The 21,455-nt window shown below is 46.9% G+C and overlaps 1 protein-coding gene across 3 annotated transcripts in view; it reads right to left on the reverse strand.

Moving 5' to 3' along the window:
• lgr6 (leucine-rich repeat containing G protein-coupled receptor 6) overlaps positions 1-21,455 on the reverse strand; it is an 86,544-nt gene that overhangs the window by 15,041 nt on the left and 50,048 nt on the right. For 2 of the 3 annotated variants that reach the window (XM_083769379.1, XM_083769378.1), the window contains 3 exons: positions 13,367-13,438; positions 5,345-5,560; positions 3,578-3,649 (listed from right to left, as the gene is read on the reverse strand). In XM_083769379.1, the coding sequence (XP_083625505.1) occupies positions 3,578-3,649; positions 5,345-5,560; positions 13,367-13,438 (360 nt within the window). The remainder of the gene's footprint in view (positions 1-3,577; positions 3,650-5,344; positions 5,561-13,366; positions 13,439-21,455) is intronic. The other variant, XM_083769380.1, reaches the window with a different exon arrangement.

The raw sequence follows: 21,455 nt of genomic DNA on the forward strand, positions 1-21,455 counted from the left end.
AGTGTAAAGCTTTATGGTGTCGTCCACAGATACCAGTTTGTTTTGAGTTGTGCTTGAAATGTACTGTAATTCTCCAATCTGTTAATAAATGCATCAATCAATCAGTCAATCAATCAAAACCACTGGTATGCAGTATAACAGTGGTTTTCAACTCTTTTCATATCAAGGTCCATTATTTATTCGGCATTTGAGCCACGGACCACCATTGATGACATTTAGCCTCTCAAACCCAAAACTAAAGAATATGCAGTCATTAAGATGTACACAATTCCATGCTATATTGATGTTGGTACCATTAGGAGAGATAACAGGCAAACGTTGATCAAAATAACAATTATTCTACATTCTCTAATTGTGTAGACTTCTTATGAATTTAGTAATGCAGATGTTTAACAATAATCAAACTCTTGGAGGGCAAAATGAAACCAAATGGACACGTAAGGGTCCATTTGGTTTCATTTTACACTCTCAATAGTTAAAGATCTATAAGGGTCAATTTGGTTACCAACTCTCCATTTAGCTGCATGGGGACCACCTGGAACCCCCTCAAGGACCACTGGTGGTCCCTGGACCACTGGTTGAGAACCACTGCAGTATAATGTAGAATGATTGATTGAATACTTTATTAATAGCTTTCATGTTAACAGGCACATGCAGGGAAGTACAGTACAGCACAGCAGAAGTAGAGTGTTGGATTCGGCTTGTTTCCATTGTGTCCTCATCGTGTATACTCCATTCATCGAGGAAGGTTCCCTGTAGTTCTGCTGTACGAGGCCGACAGCTGTAGAGCGTGGCGGTGTTGATGATGACCCTTGACCCCGGGCCGCACCGACCCGATTATTATGGTCTGTCTCCCATTAAGCTTTCCCAGAAAACACGGCGGTGTCGTGCGGCAACGGCCAGGGGCGTATCAAAACAGACGTTGCTATGGCTGACACGGCCGTCATATGTACGCGCTACACGGGAGGTGCAAAGGTTTGTCTCTTCTGTGTGTGCGTGTGCGTGCATTGCACTGCACGGAGTATAGGCGTGTGTGAATGAATGCGAGCCCGGGTGTTTGCGCGTTGCGCATGTTTTTTAGCTGCACCTAAACATGGCGTGCCGGCATGCGTACAGTACGTGCGTCTGAGCAATTATATAATTGAAGTATTTAAATGTTGGCCGTGCCTGTTTATGTCCCTGCCTTGTTTGTGTATCCCATTACATTTTCCAACAACTTCCTGGACACATGCTCCCCTCACGTTAATGATTTTATAATACATTGTGTGTGTGTGTGTGTGTGTGTGTGTGTGTGTGTGTGTGTGTGTGTGTGTGTGTGTGTGTGTGTGTGTGTGTGTGTGTGTGTGTGTGTGTGTGTGTGTGTGTTGGGGGGGGGGGGCATATGCATCAGATGATGGCCTCTCATGTTTTTCCGGAGCGAGGTGAGATTAACCCCTTGCATGCCAACACAATCACCACGTCACTGACACCTGTCATTCTATCCCGCCACTCTCTCTCTCTCTCTCAGGCCGTGACCCCGGCCCCAAAATAATCCTCTTTGAACTGGGGACCCCAGGACCCTGATAAGCACTTGAAATGTAGGAGTTGAGGCATTACATTTTCAGTTCCACAGATAAATATTATGAAAATAGCTGATCTAAATAGCAGACCGTTATCCCCAATGGCAGTTGCAAGGAGTTGCATTGGTGTGACATGTCCTTTAAACTGTTTTTGTTGCAAGGAATTGCGACTAGTTGCATTGGTGTGGTTTGGGCCTAAAATACATTAGATTGTCACTTCACTGTCATCTAGGGACCCCAAAATCATGTGGGGACCCACAGGTTGAGAACCTGTTCTAGTACAGCCCCTATTTTCTTCTCACCCCCCCCCCCCCAAAAAAAAAAAAAACACACACACACACACACACACACTTGCTTACTTGCTTACTTTCACGTTTCCCAGCATGGACATAATGTCTTTTAGATTGTTAAAGCAGAGAGGGTTTGCCGCGTGTGCGCACATTCCATTTGCGGGCAGCGTAGAGACACACACACACACACACACACACACACACACACACACACACACACACACACGTGAGTCCGTGTCCGTCTATACACTAAGCACAAAGGCACCGCATGAGCACCCGGCGTGTGCACGCACACATACACACACGATCATAAAAGGGGAACACGTCATTTTCTTACACTTCAGCAGGCTGTTAAACAACATGTGTCAGAAACGGCGTGGTCACCGCCAGCCAGACCTCCATGAAGACGGCAGCGCTATGCATACTTTTATACTCCGTCATATACTGTACGACCACGTGTACATCAGCCGCTAGACATTTCTCTCTGTCACTTTCTCACACACTCTCTCTCTCTATCTCTCTCTCTCTCTCTCTCTCTCTCGTCTACCTCTCTTTCTGCTTCTCTCTTCATCTTCTCTTCAACCCATTTGCAGTCGTGACCTCGTGTTGATTTCGTCGACTAAAAACTAAAAATGGTCGTCGCCTACCTTTTTTCACTGATGAAAACAAAATGAAAACTATGCTATGGTGACTAAAACTATGACCGAGCATATTGACAATTTCGTCAACAAAAAAAAATGTTAGGAGGATAGCTTATAGATTGGCTATTTTCAGCATGCCACCAAGTGTAAAATCAGCCATTATGACACCATAAAGGCCCGCCAAAATACATTTTAGTCGACAAAACAACAAAAGTCTTATGATATTTCGTCGAATAAAACTAAAACATTTCAGTGACAAAAATCTGACTAAAACTACAAATTTATTCAAAAGGCTAAAATTACATCAAAATTTGCTGTAAAAAAAAAAGGTTTTCGGATCGGAGCAAAACACGGTTACGGCACGTTCTCCCGTCCTCTGTCTAGTGAAGCTGAGCTGAACTTGACCTCGGTTGATTACTCTTACAAAACACGGGGAGGAGGAGGAATCTGTTGATGTTGCTTTGAGTTAATCAAAGGGGAATTTTTCATCTTCTGCATTCCAATCCGTCATTATAGATAGCTGCGGTTTCTGTGCAGCAGCCTTAGAGTACCCACCTGGAATTATACCGGGATGTTGATCAGGATTTTGATATCATTATTTAAGCCATAATCAATTGCGGTTCATCATCATTGTAGGTATACTCTCCATAAATAAGACATGGATTCAATTCGTAATCCAACGCCTCAAAATGTGCGCTCGCCCCGCACACGCACGCACGCACGCGTGCACGGACACAGACTCAGACACACACGACTGAGAAAATTGCTCTCACCCACAATATAAGTGAGCCAGTGGCTGTGCCATGTGTTTATATTACTCTCCTTGAGGTTATCTCAGCTGTTTATCTTAGGGTTATGGTTAAGGCAATGTGATTGGTCTAAACACTGCATGATGGCACACCGGTCCGATTGGCTGTTGATACTCTCTCATCATGGTGACTGGCTCCATGTTTGGGGAAACAGAAAAGGTAGTCATTTCACAATAAGAAATGGAACTACTGCGGCAGCAGCGTGTGCGTTCGTGTGTGTGTGTGTGTGTGTGTGTGTGTGCGTGCGTGCATGCGCACGTGTGTCCACATATACTCACAGCGTCTCCAGACTCTGTAGACCCTCAAAGCATCTCTCCCCCATGCTCTGGATATGGTTGTTATGAAGGTGACTAAATACAAAGGGTACAGAACGTCAGATAATAATTGTAATTTAGGATAGCATGTTATTTAGACCGATAGATGCCACGTTCCTTCACTAAGTTGACCTATAGTTTGAGTTGAGGTAAATGATATTATTAAATGTTGATATTATAATGTTTAGACTGATGATAGGTTGGTCCTAGCCTGGGGTCCACCTATGCTTTCTATGGCATAGGCAGCACCCGGCAGGATCCGCCGGGAGAATCTAGACACAGCTGCGCGACATGAGACTAATTAATTAGAGCAACAGAGAGAGAGAGGTGTGTGTACGTCAACAAAGGTGCAGACGATTAGAAATCAGCAGAGAGAGGCCTGGGCCATGGCTCAGTGGTCCAGGCACCTTGGCTGGTAATCCAGTCTGGCAGTGTCCAGTCTGGCCTTTACTGCATGTCTTCCCACATATCTCTCCCCAGTTCCTGTCAGCCTACTGTCTGTCCCTCCATAAAAAATATAAAATAAAGGCAAAAGCCACAAACAAAAAAAGAATCAGCAGAGAGTGATCGACGTTTGCGCTACTCTATGCCAAATTGAAGTGGACTCGGTCCCAGACCTTTTTTTCTCCCTGGAAATAAAAATGTCTGGGTTTCCGAGGCTAGGTTGGTCGTAGATGACTGAGCCACTGACTACATGGTCTACTATGGATGTGATGTGTTACCTTGTGTCTACCTTGTTTACTGTAAGTCGCTCTGGATTCAGAGCATCTGCTAAATACCTAAAATGTAAATTGTAAATGATCCTTTCTGTCCCTTTTTAAGTCTTATTTTTTTAATCATCGACAGACAGTGGGCACAGAGTAGAACAAACAATATACCGGTACTCAACAACCTGTGAGCCCTTTTTGATTGAATATTTAATAGTAGTACTATTAGTCGGAAATGTAAACCGCATGTGGTATACGGTCGGTAAGATATTAAGGCAAAACACAAAACAGTTCCAGTGACTTGTTTCCATTGTGGTAATGTATTTGATTCATCAACATAGCACTGTACTGTATATGCACAAAAGACATGGGACATTTACATTTACCTCCCCTTGTGGTCTCTCGATACATGTTTTTTCCAGGCCAATTTGGAAAGATACCAGTTTTACACATCCTTTTAATGCATGGTGTCAGGGATTTACAGGGAATGCCACATTTTGGCGGCAGAGGATGAGAATGTTCCCATGTTTGTTCAACATTTTGGTAGTACCAGATCATGGTTGCTCCTGTTGTGGCTGTGGGTGTCACTCACTTTGGAGAAGTAGTTTGAGTGTATTGTTGGCACTGTCTCTTAAATACCAATCCCATTGATATTTACAATGCCTTATTGAAAACACATCGACTACATCTCTGAGGCAAATATGGTACTTTTACTCCACTACATTTATTTGAACCTTTTAGTTACTAGTCACTAGTCAAAATGTGAGTACTTTTTCCACCACTGGTCCCCAGTGGCATTGCTCACTGGCTTAACCACATCCTAAACAGGTTAAGGAAGGGTTAAACGCAGAGGACAAACCTCGCCCATGTTGCACGGCGGTGCATGGATCGTGACATCTGAACTTTAAGTCGATGAAAGGGAAGCCCCGCCAAAGGTGTATTCATTGTGTGTGGAATAGAAACCACAAACCGCCGGCCACACGCAACCTGGCAACAAAAGCACACGGCATGCACGTTAACTCACAGCACGACGAGGGCGGAGAGGTTGGTGAAGGCGTGGTCGGGGATGTGTGTGATGTGGTTGAGGGCCAGCGTCATGGCCTGCAGCGACGGCAGAGAGGCCAGCGCCGCCACGGGGATCTCCGTCAGCGCGTTGTCGTCCAGCCACAGGTGGCGCAGGGAGTGCACGCCGCGGAAGGCCCCCGCCGGCACCTCGCTGAGCAGGTTGGCGTCCAGCCGCCTGGAGAGGAGGAGAGGATGTTAGTTAGCCATGCAGTATAGTCTCGCGTATAGCCAGACAACTCTTGGAGTCCGAGTAAGGAAGGTTGCCATTTCCGTTCACGAAAATATATTTTATAATATACCTCTTCTTTTTTTTCCTGCTAAGCAACAAGCTATATATGCTTAGATGATTTATATTTATATTAGGATGAATGTGCGCGACTGTAAAGACGAAACGGAAGTGGGGAGGAGGCTTCACGGCTTCATGATAGAACTTCCATTGCTCCAGACTGTATGATGGAAGCATTTGGAAATTGCGAGAGGCAACAGTCTGGCAACGCGAGACTAGCCATGCAGTGGTTCTCAAACTTGTTCATGCCAAGGACCCTCAAATTGACACTTATTAGCCCACAGACCCCCATTTGAAAAGATATGCCAGGGACCCACATAAGAGAAGATTTTATTTTACGACTCTCGCAGTGATTGTCAACAATTTAAATTTCAAGGACTGCCCAGTTTGACATGCATTAGGCTACGAATTTTATGGCTCATTTTATGGCGTTTCTATCTCTGGGACCCCAATTTATATTGTAAAACCAATTTTAATTTAACTCTGAGAGTGTACGGGTCCATTTGGTTCCACGGTTCCAAGAAAAAATAAGCGGATTGTATAGAGGGGTGTGGTGATCACCTGTCTAAGGGAGAAGAGATCATTTCCTCTCCCTTTGCTGAAAGGTGGATTCTCAGGGCTGTTTTAAAGGATACCAGTGATCTGCCTTTTCTTAGGGAGGGGGTCAGGGCATTCCACACTTGAAGAAGAATGTACCCAGGTTTGTTTTATAAGTGGGTCGTACCAGGTGTAGTATTATGTTCAGTAGCGCGCATCACTTCATGCCCTGCATTGAGCTTGTAGAACAATCTTTGAATGTGTACCTTTAAAGAGAACATTCTTAACTCAAATCTTTGCTTCCGGGGGTGGGGGTCCCTGGTACAAAACATTTTTGGGGGTTTTCAATGGTCCTTGACATGAAAAGGTTCAACAACCACCACTGATATACGTAGCAACATGCGTTTTTCAGAAAACTTAAGATTTAGAAGACATTTGTACATGTTGTAGAATCGGCCTCAGGTTTATAAGGGAGGAGCAGAGACGAGAGGGACAGCGTCAGAAGCACAGAGGAGGTGAGCAGAGGGGGGGTGGTTCAGTCAGACAATTGCGAAATTGCTCCGTGCGTGTGTGTGTTCACACAGGGCACACGTGTGTGCGTGTATACGTACGTATGTACACACGCACGCAGTGTGAGTGTCTGTGAGCCGTGGCGGTGCAACGCCTTAGCTTACAGGAAGGTGATTAAGAGAATTACACTTTTTATCCTCGCATGCTTTGATGCTTTCGTAGAAACCTCTTCATTATGATCTACACTCAGGCTAATTAAGCTATATATAGCTCCGCTAGCACGGACACGTCTGAAATGTAAGATCACAAGGAAACACACACACACACACACACACACACACACACACACACACACACACACACACACACACACACACACACACATACACACACACACTCACACACACACACTCACACGCGACTCGATCAGTGCAACCGGCTTACTCTTCCTCTCTACCGTAACCCCCATTCCTGTGTTATAAAATGTGCTTGTGTTGTTGTGTAAACGTTCCCCTCCTCTGCACACTTTGAAGATGGAGAGGGCCACTATAGTTCCACACTCACTCCAGAGTGCCACTATAGTTCCACACTCACTCCAGAGTGCCACTATAGTTCCAGTGTTCCACACTCACTCCAGAGTGCCACTATAGTTCCACACTCACTCCAGAGTGCCACTATATGTAGTTCCACACTCACTCCAGAGTGCCACTATAGTTCCACACTCACTCCAGAGTGCCACTATAGTTCCAGTGTTCCACACTCACTCCAGAGTGCCACTATAGTTCCACACTCACTCCAGAGTGCCACTATAGTTCCACACTCACTCCAGAGGGCCACTATAGTTCCACACTCACTCCAGAGGGCCACATTGCATAATACTGTCGTATCAAAAATAGCAGATCTACAATCTCCAAACGCGTCACACTGCAACACATTTTGAACTCATAGATCTGCTAATTTTGATATATTTGAATTAAAATCCTGATTATTATTAAAAATAATTGCTGGTTTTGAATTGGAATCCTGAAAAGTTTATTTAAGTTTATTATATTATTTAGTTCTAGGTCACTTATGTTAACTTTGTGAACTTAAATGCAAATTCATTTGGACATAACAAAGACAATAAAAGTTAAATACTAGTCATTCCGCTACTACTAAGTAATTAAAACGGGTCATGTTTGGAATTGTATAACAGCTGAAATCAATAATATATCAGTATTCAGATTTTAACCTGCGGGCCATGCACATTAATTGAAGGTGGAGGCCGCATGTGGCCCCCTGGGCCGCCAGTTGTCCAGTTGTCCAGGAGTGGTGGTATAGAGCATATACCACCATTCCTCCCTCCCTCCCTCCCTCCCTCCATCCCTTCTTCCTTCCTCCCTTCCTTCCTTCCTGCGCGTCTCTCCATCTCCAGTGGACCTTGATGTTTCCACTACTCAGACAAATGCCTCTCCAGTGTCAACAAACACAGCGGCTGCTTTCATCTCCTTTTCTGCCAGCCCACTTCGTCTCCTCCTGCTCCTCCATGCCTTCAAGCATGCGACCCAACTACCCTTTGTCCCCTTGCACCCCTCTCAGTGTCCACACAGTCATCCCAGAAGCGCGTGTGTGTGCGCGTGTGTGTGTGTGCGTGTGTATGTGTGCGCGCGTGTGCCGTGCATGGCCTTGTGTGTGTGTAAGTGAAAGTGCGCTGTGTCAGCGTCCGCACACACACACACACACAGACACACACACACACACACACACACACACACACACACACACACACACACACACACACACACACACACACACACACACACACACACACACAAGCAGAAACACACACTGTCCATAGTGATGAATGATCCCTTCAGGGCAGAGTTGACAGTCCGGGACCACTTCCTCCACTCTATTCTTCTTTCCTCGGCCTTTGGCTCTCATTCATTCGTCTCCCTCCCTCCATCCCTCACTCTCCCTCTCTCCCTCCCTCTCTCCCTCCATCCCTCCCTCTCTCCCTCCTCTCTCCATCCATCCTTCCCTCCGTCCCTCCCTCTCTCCCTCCATTCCTCCCTCTCTCCCTCCCTCCATTCCTCCCTCTCTCCCTCCATCCCTCACTCTCCCTCTCTCCCTCCCTCTCTCCCTCCATCCCTCACTCTCCCTCTCTCCCTCCATTCCTCCCTCTCTCTCTCCCTCCATCCCTCCCTCTCTCCCTCCATCCCTCACTCTCCCTCTCTTCCTCCCTCTCTCCCTCCCTCTCTCCCTCCCTCTCTCCCTCCATCCCTCCCTCTCTCCCTCCATTCCTCCCTCTCTCCCTCCATCCCTCACTCTCCCTCTCTCCCTCCCTCTCTCCCTCCATTCCTCCCTCCCTCTCTCCCTCCATTCCTCCCTCTCTCCCTCCATCCCTCTCCCTCGCTCTCTCCCTCCATCCCTCACTCTCCCTCTCTCCCTCCCTCCCTCACTCTCCCTCTCTCCCTCCCTCCCTCTCTCCCTCCATCCCTCCCTCTCTCCCTCCATCCCTCACTCTCCCTCCATCCCTCACTCTCCCTCTCTCCCTCCATCCCGCCCTCCCTCTCTCCCTCCATCCCTCACTCTCCCTCTCTCCCTCCATCCCGCCCTCCCTCTCTCCCTCCATCCCGCCCTCCCTCTCTCCCTCCATCCCTCTTTCCCTCCCTCCCTCCATCCCTCTCTCCCTCCCTCCCTCCATCCCTCCCTCTCTCCCTCCATCCTTCCCTCCATCCCTCTCTCTCTCCCTCCCTCCATCCCTCTCTCCCTCCATCCTTCCCTCCATCCCTCGAGCCAATTCTCTCGCACTCACTTTGTTTCTAACATCTTCATTGATGCGCTGCTCGCCTCGCTCGCAGTCATTCTGCTGCTGCACTCGACAGCAGCCCCGATGTACGAGCTGGGCTGTTTTCGGTGTGTGCGCGGCTGCGCGCGACACCGCAGTGCGACCGAGCGTAAAGCAGGTGTAACTCCTCGGCCGTCCCTCTTCCAAACATCCTCCCATATCAATCTTCCCCGCTCGCTTGACTTTCTTTGATTCCGTCGCCCCCCATCACAGAGCCCCCCCCCCCCCCCCCCCCCCCCCCTTCGGCTCCTACGCCATCCCCCCTCGGAGACTCCCGAGTCCCCCCAAACAAACAGCATCATCAAAGTGAAATCTGAACTTGAACTGTGAACCCTGGGCTCTGCCCCTGGGGATGTTTTTCCATCAGGAGAGGCAACTATATACACCGACAGATGGGCATGCATACGTATGTACGTGCGTGCGTGTGTGTGTGTTTGCGCGACTGCGCGTGCGCGAGTCAGTAGTGAAGCACAAACATTTTCATCTCGTGTGCACATACTCCGGCAGTGGACTGACTCCTTGAGTCCGTGGTCTAAAGCGGCATCCTTTGTGTTGTCCTCGGCGGCGCATGCACTCTCTACCTGTGGACATTGTTTGTCCCTGACCTCAGAGTTCAGGATGAAAGCGGCGGAAACTAAAAAGGCCCCGCTACATTCTCTGGACCGCTCTCTCGGGCGGAATAATAATGAATCCTCAGGGTGGACCTGCCAGGGCCCATAGAACGTCCAAACGGAACCAGGAACATTCCACAGAAGCCAATAAAGCAGCAGCTATTTCCTGTCTGTCACATCAAAGCCCCTAGGTCCCGATTTTCAGAACGAGAAGTGAGTGAAAGAGAGAGGGAGAGGGAGAGAGAGAGTCCTGTGCGAAACGATCCAGCAGATTTCTGGGTTTTTACTCTCCTGGTTTCCTGCTAGCAGATGGTCAAAACGTTATGCACGCGGCCGGGGAAACTCATGAAGACCCGAGTTTCACCGCTATTGTTTCAAAACGGGGGTTAAACGTCTGCTTGGATTCCGCTGTGGAACTCGGATCACAATGCTTTTCTGGTAGTGAGCCCTGACATCTCTTTAACGAGCCTGGATACCTTTGGCACGACAAACTCAAGTTTAGGCCTTGTTGTGGTGGTGCATACAGGGGATTGGTAAATGGTTTATCCAAAGCGCTTTACATAGATTGTGCATTAAATTCACATTTCCATTTCCATTCATACACCAATGGCAGAGGAAACTTGCATGCAATTATGGGTTCAGAGTCTTGCTCAAGGACACTCCGACGCTAACACTTGGGGAACCCGGGATCGAACCGGGAACCTTGCGGTTCCCATGTGGCCGCTCTATACCCCTGAGCCCCTGTAGGGGATTGTAGCCATTCCTTGTTGATTCAGGACAAAGCATTCTCTCTATATATATATATATATATATATATATATATATATATACCATTACGTCAATTGAAACGTCGGTAAGAAAAAGGGTCGAGTCAGGTACACTGTACTCTGTCATTCTCTCTCTCTCTTCCTCAGTTCACCTGGTGTGTTTCATGTCAGCGTGAGGCGCCGACAAGCTTCTCTCTCCAAAGCCTTTCCAGTAATCCTCCTCCGCTGGGCTTATCATTACTGTAATGACAAGGTGCGTCTCTGCACTGTCGACGAGTGTGTGTGCGCGTGTGCACGTGCATGTGCCTGTGTGTGTGTGCGTTTCATCACCTGAGAGACATTCTCTTTGCGCGGGGATTGAGAGGAGAGAGACCACACACATGCAGTCGGATGAGATGGCCATTAGTGTGCGCAAAACTATCCCATGCTTTTTTTGACCGCAGAGCACAATTTCACGTGCCCTGTTTGAATATGTGTGTGTGTGTGTGTGTGTGTGTGTGTGTGTGTGTGTCATGCATGTACACTTCATGTATGTACAATGTGTGTGTGCGTGCGCTGTTGGTAGCAGAGGGATTACTTAGTCATGTCCTGCCTCTGTGAAAACATCAACAAACGTGTGTGTGTGTGTGTGTGTGTGTGTGTGTGTGTGTGTGTGTGTGTGTGTGTGAGGGTGTGTGTGTGTGTGTGTGTGTGTGTGTGTGTGTGTGTGTGTGAGAATTATGGGGAAAATGACCTTGCGGATGTTTACAGGGGGGAAATTATTAATTTTGGAAAACAGGAATGGAGTGAGTATCTCTGTGTGTGGTTTACTGCAGCTCTGTATTTGGGTCACAAGCGAGGTGGTCTGCACGCACGCACACACATACATACACATGTGTGCACACACGCACGCACGTGACCCTACAGATGAGACAATTAGGCCATCAAACACTCTCATTAGCCAAGGGAATAGCGGTGTGGGTGGTGAGAGAGCGAGAGAGAGAGAGAGAGAGAGAGAGATGGAGGAAAGCACAGCATGGGAGGAGAGGAGAGGAGTGGAGCGGGGAGGAGAGAGGAAGAGAGGAGAGGAGGAGAGAGGAAGAGAAGAGAGGAGGAGAGAGGGGGAATTGATGGAAAATGGGGTTGTTTCACAGCTCATTGGAGATGCTCTCCCTGGCCCTGCAGTGTCTGCTCTGCTGTTAGTTTCCCCTCATGGCTTCCAGATGCTTGCCAGGAGGAGAAGTGAAGTGCATGCATGCCGCTGATGTAGTCAGTCGGCTTTGCGTCCCCTTCACTCTCTCTCTCTCTTTCTCTCTCTCTCTCTCTCTCTCTGATGTGATTGTAGTTTGTTACCTTAGTTGCGTCCCTTCACTCTCTCTCTTTTGAGGGCTTGATGATGTGACGTGCTTTCTTGTGATGCATGCCGGGCCGGTGTCACAGCCGATCTACAAGCATACGCTGTGTCGCACGCTTGCAGATGGGCTGTTTTCTTCCGGTTGACGTGATGGTGATGCATGCGATGTGTGCTTGTAGATCAGCTATTTTCAAACTATTTTGTTTTATACATTTTAGACATAAAGATGACTTGCTAATGTATTTAACTTCGGGGAGTGAAGTAGATATAGCTAAATAGCTCATTTTATGCCATTTTTACGCCAAAAACCTGTGCACATATCCCCCCTCCCCAGAACATCAGCCGCCCTTGCTATAGACATCTTCCTGCGCCCCTGCTGATGCAGCTACGTCTAACATCAGGGCCTTCAAGGCGAGCGCGGAAGGCCTGCTGCACTTGTGGCAGACCGCGACGGGTTACAGCCTGTTATATGTCACTGGTGCTCTGTGCGTTTTTAGTGTGTGGTGGCCGGTCGGTCGGGGTCGAGACGTGGGTGGGTGCGTGGGCGTTATTTATCCCCTGGCTGGTGGGTTTTATTGAGAGAAATTGCACTGCAACGTTCTCTGTGTTTAAATTTAACTCTGAGAGCATTAAAGAAGTGGACCCGGGGAGCATTATGGTTCATCCATAACGGTCACATCTTTGTGGTACGACAAACTATATACAGTACTGGGCTTATAGGGCAGTGGGGTCCGGGGACGCCCAGGGGTCCTTGAGGGAGTTCCAGGGGGTCCCCAGCTAATTAGCTAAATGATAGTTGGAAACAAATGGACCCTTATGGGTCACTTTGGTTCCATTTGTACACTGTAAATTAACATTGATTTTACAACATACATTGGGGTCCCAGAGATATAAATGGCGTTAAATGGGATTCTGCATGCATGTCAAACTGGGTTTCCTTGAAATGAAAACGGTTGAGAATCACTGCTATAGAGCCGTACAAATGGAGGTCTGCAGGCTGAAACATGTCAATTTGGGGGTCCTTGACATGAAAAGGTTTGAGAAGCCCTGTTATTGGGGACGTACTGTGGATTTTACTGTGGTGTGCAATGTGCGTGCGTGACTCACAGGGAGAGAAGGTTGGGCAGGTCCCATGTGGCGTCATCAGGTAACTTCTCTAGCTGGTTGTTCTGCAGCATCCTGAAAGGAGAACACACAGAGGACCACACTATTATAAGAGCTATAGACTGTAGCACACAGAGGTGAATACTTAGGACCACACTATTACAATTTACAATTTAGGCATTTAGCAGACGCTCTTAATCCAGAGCGACTTACATTTAAGCAAGAACAAAAGCATGGGAATACATCACATAAAAGCATTTATCATGAAACATGCGTAAGCTAAGAAAGTAACAGTGGAATATCTATATAATGAAACTATACATACTCTATACACATAAACTATACATATTTACTACTATGCTATACATATGTACTATGGCGTGCTATGACTATATACAATACAATTATAGTGCTGTCTACATAACATGCTATAAGTCTGTGTCAAATGCTATCTAAGCCAACAGAAATGCTATCTAAGGGGTTAGGGTAAGTGCTATGGGCCATGATGGAGTCTGAAAAGGTGGGTTTTCAGGCTACGGCGGAAGATTGGGAGTGATGCTGCAGTTCTGACTGCAATGGGAAGTGCATTCCACAGTTTTGGAGCCAGAAGGGAGAAGAGTTTGGGACGTGTGGAGCGTATAGACTAGCACACAGAGGTGAATAGGACCACACTATTATAAGAGTTATAGACTGTAGCACACAGAGGTGAATAGGACCACACTATTATAAGAGTTATAGACTGTAGCACACAGAGGTGAATAGGACCACACTATTATAAGAGTTATAGACTGTAGCACACAGAGGTGAATAGGACCACACTATTATAAGAGTTATAGACTGTAGCACACAGAGGTGAATAGGACCACACTATTATAAGAGTTATAGACTGTAGCACACAGAGGTGAATAGGACCACACTATTATAAGAGTTATAGACTGTAGCACACAGAGGTGAATAGCACCACACTATTATAAGAGTTATAGACTGTAGCACTTTCACTTGACCTAGATGTGATGATCATGCACAATTGCACATGCAGTGACTAGGTAGAGAGCCTAGAGTATACACTACAGTATACACTCAGTGTAAAATGAAAAAAGGTTTCGATTTTAGGGATGCACGATTATGAAATTATGACCGATATTGGATCTCCGATTATTTGCAGGGTCATATCTGCCGATACCGATTCTGACCCGAATCCGTCATTATTATTATTATATTATTATTATTATACAGAGAGGACCACAATGGAAACAAGCCTAGGCCCTAGAGGCTTGCCTCAAAGCCTGTTAATAAAGTATTCAATCAATCAATACATATAGCCTATAGTCATTTCCTGTTTGTTTTCACAACTGAATGACTACTGAATTAGATGAGTACACATCTTTTTTATGTGTTTTCTATTCCCACAAATACGCAATTTTCAGGATCAGGATTTCTTATCATAGGGGCTTTTATGTAAATTGCTCTCAGGAACAGCTCAACTGATTTGGTCGTATAATTCCTCCCCCTCTTGAGTCTTCAGTTCCAAATTTGCATTTCCACTTTGTTTACAATGTCCGCCATTGTTGATTTTCCAAGCTGGCATGGAATGGGAAATTTGGAACAAGCCTGGTTTTATCTAGCATCAGTATTATACATACATATACATCCTGTATAGGCAACGATGAAGGGCTCGTCTGCGGACGACCTAGAGAGATTAGGTGCAGATAAATATTGCATAGGCTCAGTGTATAGTGTCTGGCGGTATGTCCTGACGTCATGCACTCGCTCATCCCCTGGGTCGCCGAAGGTTTTCTCTATTGAGAACAACATTGGGTCATCTTAGAATCGTCTCATGTAAGCATTGTGGTCCAAAAATAAACAAACTATATACCGGCAATATTGTCCGCGAGGTACCGTTCAACTCATATTTGATATTTTCTGGCGAAGATTTGGCGGCAGTAACGTTAGTGTTTTCTCACTGTCAGTTAATTGCTTCATATCCATACGAGTCAAACCGCCGGGATCATTTGTTTATATGTTTGGAACACAGTTCTTATTTGACGCGATATTAAAAACAAAGTCGATGTGAATTCAGATTGGGGGAAAAGGTAGGCTGCACCTTTATTAGATGGATAAACCCCTTGAGATACATCATCATGTCCTTTTCCATGGGGTCCCTCATGTGATGGACATACTGTAGGGACACAGTGTGTCCATGAGGGGTCCCTCATACTGTAGGGACACAGTGTGTCCATGAGGGGTCCCTCATACTGTAGGGACACAGTGTGTCCATGAGGGGTCCCTCATAGGGACACAGTGTGTCCATGAGGGGTCCCTCATACTGTAGGGACACAGTGTGTCCATGAGGGGTCCCTCATAGGGTCCATGAGGGGTCCCTCATACTGTAGGGACACAGTGTGTCCATGAGGGGTCCCTCATAGGGACACAGTGTGTCTATGAGGGGTCCCTCATACTGTAGGGACACAGTGTGTCTATGAGGGGTCCCTCATAGGGACACAGTGTGTCCATGAGGGGTCCCTCATAGGGACACAGTGTGTCCATGAGGGGTCCCTCATACTGTAGGGACACAGTGTGTCCATGAGGGGTCCCTCATAGGGTCCATGAGGGGTCCCTCATACTGTAGGGACACAGTGTGTCCATGAGGGGTCCCTCATAGGGACACAGTGTGTCTATGAGGGGTCCCTCATACTGTAGGGACACAGTGTGTCTATGAGGGGTCCCTCATAGGGACACAGTGTGTCCATGAGGGGTCCCTCATAGGGACACAGTGTGTCCATGAGGGGTCTCTCATAGGGACACAGTGTGTCCATGAGGGGTCTCTCATAGGGACACAGTGTGTCCATGAGGGGTCCCTCATAGGGACACAGTGTGTCCATGAGGGGTCCCTCATACTGTAGGGACACAGTGTGTCCATGAGGGGTCCCTCATAGGGTCCATGAGGGGTCCCTCATACTGTAGGGACACAGTGTGTCCATGAGGGGTCTCTCATAGGGACACAGTGTGTCTATGAGGGGTCCCTCATAGGGACACAGTGTGTCCATGAGGGGTCCCTCATAGGGACACAGTGTGTCCATGAGGGGTCCCTCATAGGGACACAGTGTGTCCATGAGGGGTCCCTCATAGGGACACAGTGTGTCCATGAGGGGTCCCTCATAGGGACACAGTGTGTCCATGAGGGGTCCCTCATAGGGACACAGTGTGTCCATGAGGGGTCCCTCATAGGGACACAGTGTGTCCATGAGGGGTCCCTCATAGGGACACAGTGTGTCCATGAGGGGTCCCTCATAGGGACACAGTGTGTCCATGAGGGGTCCCTCATAGGGACACAGTGTGTCCATGAGGGGTCCCTCATAGGGACACAGTGTGTCCATGAGGGGTCCCTCATAGGGACACAGTGTGTCCATGAGGGGTCCCTCATAGGGACACAGTGTGTCCATGAGGGGTCCCTCATAGGGACACAGTGTGTCCATGAGGGGTCCCTCATAGGGACACAGTGTGTCCATGAGGGGTCCCTCATAGGGACACAGTGTGTCCATGAGGGGTCCCTCATAGGGACACAGTGTGTCTATGAGGGGTCCCTCATAGGGACACAGTGTGTGTTTATGTTTACACGTGCACACATCAGGCAGAACGAATAACTCCTCGGCACGGGGAAACTTGACACAAGAAAGGAAGGCCGGGCCAGTAAGCCTCTTGAAGAGAACCAGAGAGAGAGAGATGGGGGGGGGGGGGGGGGGGGAGAGAAGGGGGAAGAGAGAGAGAGAGAGAGAAGGGCAGAGGAACGGAGAAAGAGGGGAAAGAGAAGCTCCTTGGGTGGGCTGCTGATGTCATTCTCTAAAGAATGGAGCAAAAGGAAAAAAAAGCAAAAACGAAATGAGGAGGAAGTGGGGAGCAAACAATACCTCTCTCTCTCTTTCCTCTCCCACCCTCTCCCCCTCTCCCTCTCTCCCTCTCTCTGTGTCTCTCTCTCTCTCTCTCTCTGTCTCTTTCAAGTCTTTATCACGGCGAGTCGTCTGACATCAGACCATGAGGCGTTCAGTCGCCAGTGTTTTGGTCACAGCAGCGACCGTTATGTCTTTATCGTCGTGGCATCTCCATGGTGCCACAACCACCACAGCATTGTGTCGGTGCGTGCGTGTGTGTGCATGCGTGCCTGCCTGCGTGCGTGTGTGCGTCTATGCGTGTGTGTGTGTGTGTCTATTACTATACTTGTGAGGGCCAAATGTCCACCTCAAGAATACGCATTTTCCTGCTGCCCATAAGAAAAAAAATCACACCCATGTGAAGTGAGGGGCGCTCTTACAGTATCATCGTACATAAGCATAAAATTAAAGCGTAAAATTAAACCAAATGGACCCGTACGGGTCATTTTATGCTCTCAAGAGTTACATTATTGTTAAACATCAGCATTACTCAGTACAATTAGAGAATGTAGAATAATTGTCATTTTGATCAACGTTTGCCTGTTGTCTCTCCTACTGTATATGGTATACCAACAGCAAGTTTTGAGTTTGAGAGGCTAAATCTCATCAAATGCCAAATAAATGATGGTATGAAAAGGATTGAAAACCACTGGTTTAGGGATTTATGTTGCACTAGCTCAGGCCTATTTTATACTAAGTTGCATTCCGCTGTTGTGCACCGAACACAGCGGATTTAAGGTTAAAAATGCTGTTCACAATCGCTGATGTCCTCACAAGTGTGGAAATAGAAATGTGTGTGCGGCGCGCGTGTGTGTCATGGTGTTGAAATGCCTCCGCTCACAACACACACACACACACACACACACACACACAGTGCAGTTATTATTGCAATTCAACATTTTCTTATGCACGTGAACCGGTCTTGACGTCTCTCTCTCGTTTGTGCAACCAGACAGTTCAGACAAAAAGTCCATTGATGTGTTGTTTTTTGCTCTGTTTTGAGGACGGCAGGCAGAGAGAGGAGGAGAAACTGAAAGGGCAACGCGACCTGTTTGGATACCGGTGCACCCACACCGATGGCATTTTGAACACTTCCTTTTTTATTGTTTATAGTTTTATGGCGTGGCCTGTAAGATGGGGGTGTGTGTGTGTGTGCGTGTGTGTGTGTGCGTGTGCGTGCGTGCGTGCGTGCCTGTGCCTGAACCGTTTAGCTCGTGCCCACTGGCACGAGCAATGTTGGGATATTGCTGGGCTTTTCTCTGCCTTTATTTGATGGTTTATAGTAAGTTGACAGGAAATGGGGAGAGAGAGATGGGGAATGACATGCAGCAAAGATCGTCGGGATCAGGATTCATGACACACTGTCATGCTGGATTAGTAGCCTAGGTGCCCGGAATGCTAGGACGGCCTGAGCCAGAAGAAGAAAAGATTTTTCACAATATGATTTTGTTCGTGTTCTCTCCTCCGCGTCATCAGTGCCCATACCCAAGGCGGGGTTGGCGAAAGGGCCTTTCTGTGTGGAGTTTGCATGTTCTACCCGTGTCCCCTAGGGTAGGTACCCTCACAAAAACATGCAGTAATCCTGGTCTCTAAACTACCTCCATCCTTGGCCACCCCCTGTCAGGTGAAAAGAAGCAGCTTGGACTCCTCATGCATAGAAAGAAGCATGAGGTCAGTCCGCTGCCCCCCAAGGTTGGCAGAGAGAGTGTAGCGCCCAGGATTACATTAGATAATTGACACTGGGTGAAAACAATGGGTTGCAAAATCGTAGGATAAAAAAATTCAGTACGTTAACAGTATGATTTTTACTTTTGAAAATATTTCACTTTCATTTCATAATGGAAGTCAGTGGGGCTGCGGATCGGGGCTGAAACATTTGGCGCAAATTCTGTGTCATTCGTCATAGTAGACAACCGATGACAGACATCACAGACAACCGGACACATGAAGTCCCAGATCCACATTGGAGCCGTGTCGTTCCCATGTCTATCCCGAATATTTTGTATAGATTTATTTCACCATCCATTCTGATAGTGACAGTGAGAGACAGGGAAAAGTGGGACAGCTAGACGGGATGACGCAATGAAGAGCCTCAGTTGGGATTCAAACCCAGACCAGCTGTGGGAAGGCCTTATTGTTTATCATTAAGGAGTAGGCTCGCCTTGAGGCGTTTGATATCGCTATAACATTGCCTCGCTGTGTTTCATTTTCTTAACCGCTCCGGTTGCTGTGCACCGTTGCTAGGGCTTTATGTTGACCCAACCACATTAGCTTCTGTTTTAGTCGTGGCCTTTGCATGCATTTTTCTCCGAAACTAATGCGCTGTCCGAGGTGTTGAACATATCGGCGATGTCCGGAGGTCTTTGCTTTTTCTAGAGCAAGGATGGACCTCATTTTAGCTTGGTAGCATTGATGCTATGCTTTAGCATCCAAGATGGAAGCCAAAAGCGGACACGTGTCATAGTGAAATAGCCAGAAATCACCGGCACCCAAGACGCCATAACACTTTCGAGATTGTGAAGACAATTTAATATCCTTTGGAGACAATAACGTTAATAACGTTTATTATTATTTAATGTATGTGGTATGTGATCGTTCGAGGTGAGCATTCATAATAACATGACACATCCATTATTCGTTACATTATAACGGTACAAGAGGACACATTGAAGAGCTAATGGAATTGTCTATTGTCAAGCGATGGTTCCGTCGTCACGGTCGTGTCTGCTGCTTTCTTTGCCATATTACGCATTTCTCTTTCACAACGTTGTGTCTCTGCTGACCCCGTCTGGGTAATTTACACTGATCTGTTGTAGCTCTAGGAGTAGGGGGGGGGGGGGGGGGGGGAAGCAGCGCTCTGGTTTTAAAGGGTTTTGGGTGAAGCCTCCTATGGGACGACGGGGGGAGGGTGGGGGTGCTGGGTGGGGTGATGACGACATGATGAATACGGTGAATTCTATCTGTTCTCCTTTCAAAGAAATCCCTTAGAGGCTGCCTCAGGGAGCCCGACTCAGAGTTCGTAACCTTGGCTGCGTGCGTGCGTGCGTGTGTGTGTGTGTGCGTGCGTGCGTACTTGTATTACTATACTCGTGAGGCCCAAATGTACCCCACAAGTATTGTATAGAATTGGAGAAATAGACATTGTGAGGAGCATATTCCTGGTCCTCCTCCAGTACAATAAGTGAAATTGATCGTTTTATGGTTAAAACTGATTATTTTTAGTTTTTTTGGTTAGGCTTTCAATCAGGGCTCAAGTAGCACACCTAAATTGAAAAATCTAGGAGCACACAAATTATTTTAGGAGCACGATGAAAAATGATGTATTTTTAAGGGGCGCTAGCCCCTCCTATATACAGCCTTTGTCTCCAAACATCTCAAAATGAGCCATTGACAATCAACAGAGAAATTACGTCAAAATTCTGCTAAATATGACATAAATTAAACATCAAAACATTAAACGCCATTGACATTGAAGGGAAAATGTATGTCATATGTAAACGAGCAAATCAGCTAACCAATCACAGGCATTCTGATTGGCCAGTATGAGATGATGTATGATGACAAGAGCGCCCCTCACACATGGGTGTGATTTTTCTTTAATGAAGTGATATGAGGTAGGGGTGGGAAATAATGTCAAAATATTATATCACTATCTTTTCAGCAATTATCACAAAATAGTGATATTCATCATGATATCATTGTTATGTTTGTTTTCATATAATCTATATAATCAATTTGTTTTATGCTAATACTTTGTAGATAGATCGATAGTAGCTCTGTTCCATACCTCTAATACACATTAGAGCTATCACTATGGACCAGAGCTGGATATAGATACTATGTTGCTCATGGATGGATAGACAGGCTATCCGTTTTATCCTGCTGTTCTATCATGTTAGTGTGACATTCAGACAGTGCAGAGGCTACTCAATGGTGAATTAGTATTGTAACATTGAACATTCTCCTTGGCTTTGACTGACTGACTGATATGAATAATCCAGCCAGTTCGGTCATTCGTAATATAATTTATGCTGCGCACACGCATTTGTAAGCAAACGCTAAGCAAGCAGGTTGTTTTTGATAAACATCAATCCGTCCACTCCGTGTGTGTGTGTGTGTGCGTGCACGGCTGCATGCTGTTTCACCCGCGTTTAGTTAAAAGT

This window comes from Protomyctophum parallelum (assembly GCF_964188405.1).
Source record: "Protomyctophum parallelum genome assembly, chromosome: 7".
NCBI classification, from domain to species: domain Eukaryota; kingdom Metazoa; phylum Chordata; class Actinopteri; order Myctophiformes; family Myctophidae; genus Protomyctophum; species Protomyctophum parallelum.